The sequence below is a fragment of the Sparus aurata genome, chromosome 8 (assembly GCF_900880675.1).
Source record: "Sparus aurata chromosome 8, fSpaAur1.1, whole genome shotgun sequence".
Lineage (NCBI taxonomy): Eukaryota > Metazoa > Chordata > Actinopteri > Spariformes > Sparidae > Sparus > Sparus aurata.
Genome location: NC_044194.1, coordinates 20,322,530 through 20,337,083, shown reverse-complemented (window position 1 = coordinate 20,337,083; position 14,554 = coordinate 20,322,530). Strand labels below are relative to the sequence as shown.

Here is a 14,554-nt window from a genome sequence, read left to right as displayed (position 1 = left end):
TTGTTAAGACTTAGAGGACTGTAGATATGACTCACCCCAGGATCAGCAAAGATACATGAGAAGGTCTGGTGGGTGAAAACCCCACTTTGAAGGAGAAGGCCACCGTGATCTGAGCTCTGGCCACTCAAGACCAGAAGCTTGTGTCCTGCTGAGTCTGTGACTAGAGACTGGATCTGGGACACGCCGAACAAGAGAGAGAGGAGAAAGACAAAGAGGACAGTTAAAGGAGAGACAACGTTGCCAAGACAGAGAGAGAAATGGAAAGGAAGAGGGGCTTTAATTGTGTCAAGGTTAATAAGAATTTGATATTGTCGTTTATCCTGAATAAACATGAAGGAGGTAATTTATTGGATATCTTTTCTCAATAGTTCTTTTGTCCATAACAATACACTATCAATAAATGTCTGGTACGGAAAGTAGCCACTGAACGTCTGGCCAGATCTATAAGCTTCACCGATCAGATGGATTTTGATTTAAAGGGTAAACATTCAAGCTTATCGATATCACATGAAACGTTTTCTACAGTTTCGTGTTTAATAAGTGGGAAAGTGGGAAAATAAATCTGAACACTGGATGAAGCCAGGTTCCAAACTTATTGCTTCATTTTGTTGATAAATTAAAATCAAAAGTGTTACTGAGGGACTTTTGGAGATTTTTCAAATACATTTCAAATAAACTAAAATTCTTTGTCCTGGAGAAAAAAAACATGTAAAAATGTCTTTTTTTTTCAGTCAGAAAGATGCAGAGAAAAACAGGAGAGAAATGTTATAAAAACAAAATAGCCAATAAACAAATTGGCAAGTGCATGAAAAAAACGACGCCTCCACCATTACTGTCTCGCAATCTTACCTATTTCTAGAATCATGCTATGGTAAAAAAATTAATATTATTTGCAAAATGTTTACTATTGAAAATGTTCAAATAATACCTGGCTTTACAAGGAACTGACAGGTAAATGTGTTGTTCAGAGAAGATGTCATGAGGATTAACTTTTACATACATATACATATACCATACCATTGATACATCAGTGCACATGCAACCAGAAGGGATCTATACCTCAGAATAAGTTGACATTACCTCTGATACAACAGTGTCTTGTGAAGGGTTGACAAGCACCACGGTCTCTAGGACATCACTTCTGTGGTGGAGAGTTCTTTGTCCTATAGGAGAAGAATGAAAACATGATGTTAGTCTTTCATGAATAAAAGATGGCAGCCTGAGATATAACTTCATCAGGGCTCGAAGGTTGAATGAGGTAAACAAGTTGACAGACACTGCTGCCAGACACTGAGCTGTCTGGCCTGAAGACATCCTACTGGATGACATCCAGGCCAGATCTGGAAAACCTCTTTGAGTCGGGAAGATTTACTATACTGCATTCTGCATCGTATGTGGGACAATCACTACACAGAGACAGGCAACCCACTTGTGCAACAACGCAAGAACAAAAGTTGAAACAAGAAATGGGTCACTGATGTCTTGTTGGGTGAAGTTTAAAATGAATGCCATGAGCACAGAACACAAAGGTTGAGACCAATATTCACAATGCTTTCCTATTAGACCCACTATACACTACCCACAGTGTGTTCAAAAGAAGTCAAGATTTTCACAATGCAGGCCAGAAATATTGAAAGACTAAACAGTTCTGTGAGTAAAACCACTCATACGTGGAAATTTGCATACAAAACCATAGAAAACTGCTAAATCACGACACCGTTGAGCACATTTCCATACATCCTGATGCATATTCATCATAATTATGCATCAGGACTTAATTCTTCTCAGAGGTGATGCTAAGCTTTTAATTCCCCTTTGTTTCAGCACAGATGCAGGCTCTAATATTAGACAGCTCTAATAATAGTGCGCTCTCACTGACTCCAACATCCGGCAGGATCTTTAGTGCATCCCATGAGTTTGCAGTTCTTCGTCTTTTTAGGATCTCGGCTGTCAACATGTGTTTCTTATAGAGTTACAACCGCTAAGATTCAAAGCGATTGATAAGAAAAGTAATTTCACACATTAAAGAAATTGTTCAGCTTTAAAGTCAATAAGGTAATAAGGGCAGTAATTATAAGTCTAGACCATCTGTGAGTCAGAGGAAGAAGCACCCAGTAATGAGGCTGTTATATTACAGATGTTAATCACAGCCATAGTATCTGCCTTCAGCCCATGATTGCATTGTATGCTTTCTTATTTTTCATTGAACCAAACGGAATTAACATCATGAAAAAAAAACACGAACTGAATTAAATCGATTTATATTCAAACACATTTTCCTCTTATCTAGAAAATAGTCCTCCGTGACTTTTTCTTATACAGAAATGTCAGAAGATTTATCTCCTCTCGTACAGATTAGGACAACTTTTAGTTGGCTGTTCCAGTAGCTTTTCTTGGAAACTTAATCCCCACAGCAGGCTGTATTTAGGACGTCTAGCAGCAACACTGTTTTACATAGAATACATAAAAAAACAAAAGCTGCTCCATATATTCATCTTGAGCAGGTTATCATTAAACTTTACTAACAGTCTCGAAAAAGCTCTTGGGCAACTAAAACTTGTTCAATATGCAGCTGCCAGCCTTTGAACACCAGATACAGCAGTAATGAGCGCTTCACGGTAATGTCTGAAGTCTACAATCTTAGTTTGGTGTGTGAATATACTAACATTTGCTGTTTGGTACTAAGGCCAAAGTACAGCTGAAGCTCATGGGAATTTCTTCAGCAGGGTTCTTTAATTGATAGTCGGCTGCCTTAACAATCGATTCAGATTGATTCTTTGATTTGACACTTTTGATCTATTGAATCATTTCAGTGTTTGAACTATCAAGTTACTTTCTAAACTGTTTAAATTCTTCTATACAGACTGTGTATCACTGAATTGATTCTGTATCAAAGGTGCTACAGCAGATAAATAAATTGCCTTGGCTCGTGGGTTTGAGCAGAAAGAACAATGGCTGAACAGACAATGAGACGAATATCACAATAAATCAGAAAACAGAAGGTTTGAACCGACAGTGCTGCCACAGTAAAAAAAACAACAACTTTGTTCCACAGATGTTAAAAAACAGATTGGAGATTGATACAACATGACTAAAGAGAGAAACTCAAGCTCAACAATTGAAGAAATGTGATGAAAACTGTTAAAAGATTAAAATGTATGTTACATAAAATGACATTCAGAGAGCATCACTGAAGCAAACTAGATGACGTGGCTCCCTCTTTTGATGTTAAAACGACACACTGATGGCCATGTTCCCCCCCTGCAGACACGCTGCAGTGACCATCACTGATGTCTGACAGAAAACAATGACCATCACTGAGCCGACCCCTGCATGGAGCGAGTGAGGACGGGTGATTGAAGGGCTTTGTTGATGGATAGAGAACGATGATACCCTTCAATGTACAGATGAACCTGCTGGTGCAGCAGTCAGGAGGAGTTCTAACACTTCAGCAGATCTGCCCACAGACTCGTCCGGTTTCACAGCGCGATGACTAAGCTGCGAGGGTGAGCGATGATTTGCGAGCTTGCTTTGATACTTTCAGCAAGAGCAACACTCAACACTAACTTAAAGTAACAGCCGCTGCAGACACCTGCGTCAAACCTATGAATTTGTAAATCCGCTCTGAGAAGAATGAAGCCCAGTGAGGCAGCATGTCCCTTTGACCTCCTGATGTGCTTTTCTCAGGTGAAACAGAGTAGAAGAGACTGCATTAGCTGCTGCTGCTGCTGATGGCTGCCTGCAGGGTGACTGCTCGCTGACACTGCAGACTGGTACAACATGATACTACAACAACAAAGACGCTCTAAGTCAGTCTGAAACGCTGCTGTTTCCCCCCCGGGGCAGTCAGAGAGCATCAACAATGCAGAGCGTCTGAGAGGACTGTCACTGCCACTGAAGGCTGCAGGACTCTCAGATCAGATTCACTTTCACTCCCAAACACAGCTAATGGATGGGATTCTGTGGAGGTGACATTGGTGCACAGAGAGTTCATAAGGTTCTGTAAAACCCAGCTTTCTGGCTTTTGGCCTGTAACTCGGGAAAAGAGCATTGTTTTTATGAGGTTGTGCAAATAAAGGTAGTGATTAGTGATAAGTTGATTAACCGTGTAGTTATTTCTCATCAACAATTTTTTTCTGATACCAATTTCAGTCATTTTTCTAGCAAAAATGTCAAAACAGTTTTTGGTTCCAGTGTCTTAAATGTGAGAATTTGCTGTTTTTCTTTGTCATTTATGACAGTAGATGACTAGTCTTTGGGTTACAGACGGTTAGTTCAACAATTTATCGACTAACTCTGAGATCTGGGAAATAACGATAATATAGCCTCAGATGAATCAATTAATAATGAACATAGTAGGCAAGATTAATTGATAACAAAAATAATTGCAGCCCTATTTATTTTTTGATTTTATCAAAATTTCATTGATTATAATAATCATTATTATATTGTATAAACAATTTTCAAATACATTTTTAAGTGTAGTTCTCTATAATTTCATTTTTATTGCTTGTATTACATATTTCTTTATCTTTTATTATTGTTACTATCCAAATATTACATTTGTCTTGCAGGTTATCAGTTTTTTAAATCATTTCAGTTTTGTTTTTTTTTCCAATCACTTGTAGAACACTTTTGGTTTGTTTGAAAGGCGGTTTATAAATAAAGTTTGACTGATTGACTGATCGTTGTTGATTTAAGTCATTTTTAAGCAATATATGCTAACATTCTCTTGTTTCAGCTCCTCAAATGTTACATTTGCTGCTTTTCATTCTGTTACATGTTACAGTTTTTGGACTGTTGGCCGAACAAGACATTTGATGACATCAACTTGGCCTCGAGAAAATTGTGATTTCTTTGATTGTTTTATGAGATTATAGTTGAAAAAATTAATTAAGGAGTCTATAGATTAATCAACAATACATAATTGTTAGTTGCAGCCCTCATGAAGTCTTCATCAGTACAGCAGTTCTAATACTGAACCCTGACGGGTCAACAGCACCAGAATCTCCAAATCACACGCCATGAACCTGATGAGTTCAGGTTTTTGGGCTCAACTGCCAAAAACTTGCCTGAATGGGAAGATTATAGTGAAGGAAACACTTATGATGCTATGCACTCATATAAAAATGATAAGAAATACAAATTCTCAAATGAATCTCAGTCAGGACGTTCTCTGGCTGCTCATACCAGATTTGGAAGAGTTTTTTGTGTCACTGACAGCACGACACACAACAACATTGCCAAATCCAGAGTCATGGAGGTGCATCAGAGTGGCTGAGCAGAATCCAAGCCACCACAGTCACGCTGAAATAAATAGCAAAAGAATCATTCACCAAAAATCCACACTATTCATCTGTGCCACTAAAACAGCTCATACTGATGGTTTTCACCCAACCTGAAGTGATATTTAATCATAGCATGTCATTAGTTCATGTATCTCTTTTGACCTGCACTCCTGATTAGAGCTTCGTATCACTGCTGCAGAGACAGACTAGTGTTTGTGAGAGAATATCACTGATGGTATCTAAACTGAGAAGTCAACAGAGGATTTTAGGCATGAAGGAGTTAGTCATCACTCCTACTTTTTACTAGAACTTTGGGCATGGATGACAGTGTTATACAAAGTGGGGTCACTGTCAGATGTGGGTGTGTTGTTTTATCACAGCTTGAATTCTATGTAACTTTTCAGCATGACCCATCCAAATACATATGTTATGTTGGTGTTTGTTTCAATTCAATGACGTAGTGAAACATCTTGTTAAGAAGCATTTTAATGACATCAACTTAAAAATACTTCAGGTTTCCAAATGAACAACTAATTTGCCAGAACAATGTACACTTCTACAGACCATAGATATGTTGAAACTTAACATTTCTTCAAGTTCAAATTTGTTCCTTTTTTTAGGAGCATAATGCAGAAGAGATGTGCAAAAGATGTTCTGGGTAATTCGTAATTATTACATCCCCAGCTAAATTCACTTTTTCAATTCTCTAATCTCATTTTGGACAATGGAGTTTGTTAATAAACTTTAAAAATTGGTTGTACATATTCTGTGTAAATATAAGACGATATATAATTTTTCTGTCTTTATTGTCATTATTGTCTTTACTCCTCAACATCAGCCCAAAAATCCAGTATCGGTCAGGTTCTTTTGTATATCTTATATTAATCAATCAATTTTTATTTATATAGCGCCAATTCACAACAGACATTATCTCATGACGCTTTCCAATTTAAGCATGTCTAGACCATACTATTACTTGATTACTCACAAAGAACCAACATTTCCCTCATGAGGAAACTCTTGCCGACAGTGGCGAGAGCTTGTTACGTAGAAGTAACATTTGTTTTATTATTTGAGATCTAGCAACAAAATGATCCTCACGAAAATAAAATCTGAGAAAAAGACAACAAAGGGCTTTTACGGTTGTTTATCTAACTAATTCAGTCAAAAAGTTAACACAACCACACTCTTAGCAACGTCTATTAATATCTATCTTTGCATGGCAATGACAGACGTCAGATTCATGAACAAGCTTCTCACTTACAAAAATTATAAATGTGCTCAGCCTAAAGAAAGCTGTCAAACGGAGAAGAGTGATGGATTTTTCAATGACTTGAGTCAAGGTGGGAATCAATAGAGTTATCACTGCAGTGCGTCAGACACGCCTTGATTAAACACATCTCCACCTCCTACGAAGTCTTCCACACCTCCATGTTAACCTTTTCATTCCTGTATCCTCAGGGCTGGAATCAATGACACTCTTCTATAATTCTACTCGAATAAAAATTCTTAAAGAGAGATAAACAATTCTAGTTCCAGGCAAATTTCAAGGACGTTTTGACTAACCCAAAGAAAACAGTGTGATATTCATGACAAACATCGATCATCAAACCAGTCTCCATCCCTGTGCTCTTAAAGCTGTAATAAATAACAAGACTTTTACTGGAAATTACAACCCAAAGATGTGAGTCAGCCCTGAGGGTCTCACTGCATCCACGGAGATACAAACAGTGCAAAGCTAAAGTCTCCTCAGGAAGGCCAGCGTCTGTTCCTCAGCTTAAATGTGTTTGTTTAAACAGTCCTTTTGAAGAGTGCGATGTTCAGCCAAGTTGCCCTCATCTATTCATCCCCGTGGCTTTCCTTTACTGGCATCCCAGACAGAGAGGAGGCATCATCCTTTCACAGAGAGTGACTTTCAGCCAAAGGCATTTTGAGAATCTCAGTCTCACACTGAAAATGATTTCTGCTAAGACTGTTTAAAATACCTCGCATTTCTGCACAGGGTTTGCTGCCTCCTTGCTGTCTTTGTCAGCTGAATCCAGCACTCATCACTTCTTATCATATCAGCTGCTTCTGTTGCTCAGTAAATATGGCTGTGATTGTGAGCATCAAAGCGGTGTATATCATTAGCATATCATTGTGACACATTTCTGCAGTTCACTCAGTCCACAACAAAAGAAAACAAACAGGGAATATAAGATAATATTTAGAATTTAAGAATGTTTCAGAGCTTCCTTGCTTTGAAAGCATAATCCTGTGAGGCTAGAAATAGAAAACTTCTTTCCCAATAAAGGAAAATAAGCAAATGTGTCTTGATAAAATCAATCTAGATAAAACTGTGTGTTTTATGGAGACCTATGGACATTTCCAGACATGTTTGTGGCAACCAAATCAGGTATTTCAAGCCAAAAATGTATGTTTTCAGCCACCACTTTGTCAAACATCAATAGACTTGTCATTGAACCTTTCAGTTCCATGAGAAGTAATTCGTGGGAGTAAAGTTTCAGATACTTGAAGAATAGGGAAGAACTTATTAAATACTTTTTTTCGGCCCATCTGACATTTAATGTGTCATGTTTATTTATAGAATTTATATCTTTATTTATACAGTAGATGTGTGCCATGCCATGTAACAAACACATTTCCTAAATAATGATGTTAGTCCGAAGAAACATGTAGTACTGTGTAACCCAGCAGGGGTATCTGTGTTAGCTGAGATCACACATCTGCAATGATCCATTTTCTTGACAAAAATAACTTTGGTGGCAGAGCAGACGCTGGGTGTCATGTGGCCTGCTTCTGTAGGTTGACTTAAGGATCTTGGGAAGTGAACTCTTCACTCCCTCTTCAGTCCTTGCGTGACTCTGTTCATAACTGCGCGGCCCAGAGGAAGGAAGGTCATTTGTCAGACAGAACTCAGTGTTTCTGCTCATTCCGGCTCTTCCTCAGCTGACCCGCTTGTTATAAATACCCACGTCTGAACTCCCCAAACGAGAACGCTCTGTTTAAAGGCGACTAAAACGGAGCACTGATCGTCCGAGGCCCAGCCACTGCACTGCTCCAGATAACATGTTCCACATTTACAGTGGCAGCAGGGATGGTGAGAGGGTTCAAGGAATTTAAAGACAGCAGGTGAAATATATAAAGCAGTAGCTGCTTCGAGAAAGACAGATTCTACAACATCACTGTTAGCAATCTGTTATATTCAAAGTGGAGAAAGAACTTTAAAATTAAACTGAAGATCAGTGTTTCAGAGCTTAGATTCAGCAACATGCTAGTAAATCAGAAAATCCAACACAAAGCTCAAAATGATTCAGTACCGAGGACAGCTCCTCTTTCAAACGTTAAAGTCATAACTCTAATGTAACGCCAGACAGCAAACATCCTGTTCTAAAGCTTAAAGGTGGACAGTATTTCATTGTAAAGCCACGCACATCAGCATTCACAAGGTCGAAGCTTTCAGTGTTGTTGTAATGCACACCAGCCACTTCAAAGGAGAGTTGATTGACGGCTGGAGTCGACAGCTCAGATGATTAGTTGATTAAAGAAAAGGTATATATTAGAAGTTAAGATAACTTCCTTGGCAGATTTTTTCTTCCACAGGGACACATTCGGACATTAGAACAAAGAATGATCTATGAAAATAGCCTCAGTTGCTGGCAGTGAATGTATTACTATGACATGGATGAATGATGACATACTTTCCACCTTCCCCTTAATGATTCAACAAGAAATGTTTTATTGACCTAAGGGTAAAGTGTAGTTACCTGGGGAACTCGACACCAGTGAATCAGTAACTCTGGATGAAAACTAGTCACAGTATCAAGTTAGTTTCTAGTTACTTTGCAGATTCAGGTTATAACGTACTCATAGACTATTACATGAATAAATTTTTGCATGATTGGTTCTATCAGAGAATGAAGCGCCAGGATTCAACCTCTCTCTTGTGGGACCACAATAGAAGACGACAATGACAATAAGCTGAAAGGTAATGAATGAATAAAACTGAATGCCAAAGAGTGGAAATGGAAAATATAGAGACAATACAATCCAGAGAAATAAATGAAGATGCACATGAATAGAGAAACAATTACTGCAAAAATGAAAACAGAGAAAAACATCATGTAAACGCCTCCACAATGTTTATGACCCCAACTGAAGTCATCTAGCAGGACCATCCTTGAACCGTCCTCGACTTGTGTTGTGTATTGACACCTGACATGCCTGCTGCATCTGCTGGTCATGAACACCAGATGTGGTTTTAAAAGCTCTGAAAGCTTGTATCATTGCTCAATAGCTTTACGCTGTATATCTATAGATTGACTAAAAATAATTAGTAGTTGCAGCCCTACGAAGTATCCTGTCGGTTTAAAGTTAATCAAGCAAAATTAAGTAATGAGCGGTTAATGAAGCTGAACTGACGCCTCAGGCTTCATCTTCATATACACGTCAGATCAATGAAGGTTGATTGAAGCTGACATCAAAAAGTATTACCCTGTTCTTAATCTCATTTGCCTAATGTGGGTTCATTCCTTCCCTCACCACTATTGTCTGAGCTCAGAGATGAAGTGGTGTGAAGTGGGTTGGAAAATTAGAGAAGCCGCTACAGACCCGGCTGTCTCCATGCTCATTTCAGCACCGCATCTCCACCCACCAGTAAAGACATACATCAAAACTACAAGTCCGAGCGTTTGTTTGTGTCTAAAGGCTTCAAGAGGCTGCTGAGTCACTGCTGGAGTCTGCAGTGCAGAGTATTGAAATGCAGGTCCAGTAACTAAAATATGACAAATTATTCATATGTTTTGTTGATCTGTGACCAGTTAGAATATTAAGCTGTGCATGCATCAAAATGGGTGCACTGATTAATTACCGGTAGATATTAAATTGTTTCTCTTATCTATTTACTGTATTTTAATACATAATTATTACTGCCTCAGCGACTATAATCAACCCTCGCCAAGTGAAGACGATTTAATTTCCCTTTCCAAATTCATGAAATCAGTCCCAATTTTATCAAACATTTTAAAAACGCAACCATCAGGATGGAAACTCGCTCCTTGAACCACCATCCGTGTCTTTGGTTCACACCAGCAACAGGAAGCCAGAGTCTTATTCCTGATGCTAATCCTGGTCCTGTGATTTGGCAGCATTGAATCATTTGGCTGCTAAGCCAGTTAAGGTCTCAATGCCAGAAACACTTAGCCTTTCTAGGAAAAGAAAAAAAAACATATGTATCCGGGCTGTACTGATCAGAAATTAGTCAAATTAACTGTGGCTAATGTCCAAAAATATTACCAGGGAGGTAAAGTCCAAATGAAAAGCACAAAAGCACAAAATACTGAGATATGACACTTAAGGGTTAAATTATCCTTCGCTAATGAACTTACAGCACTTATAGCACAGAATCCCTTAAAAGGTTTCCTCAGTTAAGGAAAACCGGAAGAACCAAAACAATAAAAACTGTCAGAAATATCAATATAAATATAAACAACTATTCACATACAGTTCAGTACATAACCATCCATTAAATGAATTAAAAACTATGACACATCATGACATTAGACAGAAAAACTGCGTTAGGTGGACCTGAGTTTGTTTTTTAAATGCATAAACATTTTTTAGTCAGTAAGTTTTGTTATTCCATTCTACAGAAGCCCTCTACATAACTGCACATTTTAAGAAATGAGTCTCTGACTACTTATTGTTTCTCCATACACTGAGCAGTGTATGTATGTGTTGGACTGGAGTACTACAATAGACAAAAAAAGCTCAACAGTCTGGACACGCTGTGAGAGAAACACTTTTCAGATGTAAGTGGAATCAGAGATACTCAACACAACAGATTCCATCTAATTTTGAAGTTCAATGCAATAAGTCCTTTACAGTAGCTTCTTGTAGAGTCAGGAATACAATGTTGGTTTAATGAGTGACTACATGCCCAAAGCTGTGCAAATCCTTCAAAATTCCCCCACAGGGATCTGTTAAAGTTTATCTCGCCTCAGAAAATAACTTCAGTCTTTCCCTTCGGAGATTAAATATACACACAGAACCATCAGTGGTAAGTTTTCTCACAGCTAATGTTCTTGCTGATAAATTGTCCATTATCAATGTGCTCATTCAAGCACGGTGGCAAGTACAACTTGCTTGCTTGAATCTGCACCTTAAACAAGCACTTTGAATGTGGAGCACATTTGAAAACATTCAACAAAAATCTGATAAATAGAAATATGCAACTAAGTCTCAACTGTATTTACGTGGCCTACTTACTTTTGTAAGGACACCGTAAAGGACAAAGCAGTGATTACGATCAGTGGTGGAAAAAAACACAAGTATTCTGATGTTTTACTTGAGTAAATGTGGTAAGTTTGTACTGCAAAAATATTATGTAAGTCCTGCATTCAAATCTTACTTTAGTCAGCTGATGTTTTCCAGCAGTTCCCCCTTAAAAATGTGTCCAATTTTAAGTTTATTAGTTTAGTTTTAATCATGTTGTATCTGTATCTGAGAAAATCAAAATTTCATAAGTGAAATTAGAGATACAACAAACAATTAAAGCTGCAAGCAGCGATGAATGGGCCCTCGCAGTCTACGCACGTTGGGGCATGCAGCTGTCGGAGTGTGCCACATACCCAGCCCCATTGCCGTATTATTGTGTACATATTTTTTAACTGTACGTGTTTCGGACAGTGCAGGAAAGAGTTAAATGTCATTTCCTGTTACAAACATGTGGTGCTGTGACTATGACTGTATACTGGCCTAGGTGTTCAGGGCTGGACTCTTATCAAACATGTGAAGTTTGGCCCAGATGGGAATGAGGAAGTTGTTCCTTTATGATTTGGTGGCCTGCTCCTGCCGGTATTAAATAATGTACGCTGAAGTAAGAAGAAGTCTCCGCAATCTACATAAAAAGAAAATGGACTACAAGTGAAAAATCCCTTAAACGAATTTGTGGTTAGTTGTATTCTGATTATTGATTGGTGGCGATGCTGTCGGAGGGTGTGCTCACCTTTTAGTCGCATATCATCTTGAAATGTATGATATGGAGGATAGAGTCCCCTGGTAAAACCATTCGTCAGCTATCGTCAGGAGGGCATTGGTAATAATTGTACTAAGTTTCGTGTTAACCCGACCTACCGATGTGGAGATATAAAATACTTCAAATTAAAGTGCGCCACCTAGTGGTAATGGGCCGAAACTTTGCACAGAGCCTTAGGAGCTGACGGGGAAGCAGTAACCTGAGTTTCATGTCATTCGAACACACCAATGTGGAGATAAACAACACTTCCTGTTTGGAACAAAATCTGCAGGAAGTTGTTATTTAATAACTAGTATTGTTATCAAAATTATTTTAATAAACTTTTGTGAGGAGGGTCCACAGATGCTGTGTGCAAAGTTTCATGCAAATCGGTGAAATCGGCTGGGAGGAGTTCCAAAAAGTAGGTTTGCAACATTTCGCGAATTTGTGAAAAAAAAAACGGAAGGTGGAAATGGGCGTGGCCTATATCATGAGATTCAGCACAATTCAGGGAACACGTGGATATAAAGTTGTTGACTGTAAGTGAAAGTATATGGGAGTTAAATGCCAAAACGCACTTTCCTCGTTTATAGTGCCACCTAGTGGTGGAAATTCCCAACGACAATAGATTATAACATTTTTCGCCAGGTGTGACCTATATTCCAAGTTTGGTGAGTTTGAGGTATGTTCAGGCAGTATGTTCAGGCAGTGAAAAATGCGATAATTTGGGACCAAAAAGTCCTCACTACAAAAACAATAGGGACCTCGCAGGTCGAGACCTGCTCGGGCCCTAAAAATGTATAAAAACATACAACATCCCTGTTACCATTAAATGTCATAAGATGATAATAACTAAACATTTTTAAAGTCTCAAAGCAATGTCTGCACTACTTAAAATTGGGTTCTAAAATAGCTCCCACTCATTATCAGCGCACAAGTCATTCTCGCATGAATGAGGAGATGAGAGAAAAAGGAATATTAGCCAACTGATTGAAGTTAGTAGCCGAGCTTCACTGACTTCTGCAGTCGCTTCAGGGGGAACTTTTCACCTGATTAAACACAGGGCTGAAGTGTTTGCTTCACATCACCACGTCCGACACATTAAAAGTAATCAATAGGAAGAAAAGGCGAAGATAGAGGGCAAGGATGTGTTGATGAAAGAGTCGGCAGCTCTTTGGTGTTTCAGTGTGTAAGTATCTGCGGTATTTAAGGCCTTTTTCACTCAGAGCTAATACAGCCCCCATACTACCAGCCATTCCAATCTCCCCCTTTTCGTGTGCTCCTTGAAGGGCCTCTGAGCTCCTTTTGCAAGTCTATCATTCAGTCTTTGTTGCAGTAGACTGCCATGGTGATGCCCTACTCACATCCACACACACTCACTCACACTGGCACCTGCACACACATTAATTAATTTGAGCACCAAAGTCTGACACAAAGAGTTTTGGACTTACAGTAAATTGCAGATGTTAAGATTTTATGAATTTGACTATATTCTCGAGCAGATTATCAGCCGATATATTAGGTATATAGATAGAGAAATGTCAGTACAGAGTCATTCCTCTACCAGGGAGCACTGACAAGTTTATATTTCAACTATAAAATGTCCTACTCAGTACATACTGTGGTCTTGACTCTTTGATAACCACATTTAAGGGCTTCTCTGTGAAAACAAAATGTTTATATTTATGTAAAAGAAATGTATATCAACTCATATGTCACAATTCAATTTACCTAACTTACAATATCTTCTTCAAAAGCCAGTATTGGTTCAGCTTTACTGCTTTCATGCCCAGATTTTAGGTTAATAAGAGAACTTAACTCTTTTCATCAGGGAAAAACCACTGTAATAGCATTTATACCACCATAAAACAAAACAAAAACTTGAAAGAATAGCCTACATGACTTTATCTCTAGTTATGGTCATGGTACTTGCTTGGTTCAGCATTTCAGATATACTTAATTCACCATCTTACATCAGGGTTCAAAATCAATTTTCAACCTTTCAAATATTGCACATTAGGTGACAGTATACCGACATATGCATTGGTAATTAAGGATCAATGTGACATAGTTTAGTTTACACAAACAGATGTGCACAGAACCAGATTTAGATGAACTGAGTAATTGATGAAACTGTCATGTGTGTTGACAAGTATGTACATTTTAAAAACTCCAGTCAACCAGAATCATGATGAACTTTATGGGAGTAGAAAATAATATAATTAGAACGACAGTGAGAGAAACAAACAGA

At 38.3% G+C, this 14,554-nt stretch overlaps 1 protein-coding gene across 1 annotated transcript in view; it reads right to left on the bottom strand.

The window, feature by feature from the left end:
• map1ab (microtubule-associated protein 1Ab) overlaps nucleotides 1-14,554 on the bottom strand; it is a 79,561-nt gene that overhangs the window by 17,272 nt on the left and 47,735 nt on the right. Inside the window, exons 3-4 of the mRNA XM_030426446.1 lie at nucleotides 1,081-1,163; nucleotides 36-173 (exon numbers count right to left, since the gene is read on the bottom strand). Coding sequence (XP_030282306.1) covers nucleotides 36-173; nucleotides 1,081-1,163 — 221 coding nt within the window. The remainder of the gene's footprint in view (nucleotides 1-35; nucleotides 174-1,080; nucleotides 1,164-14,554) is intronic.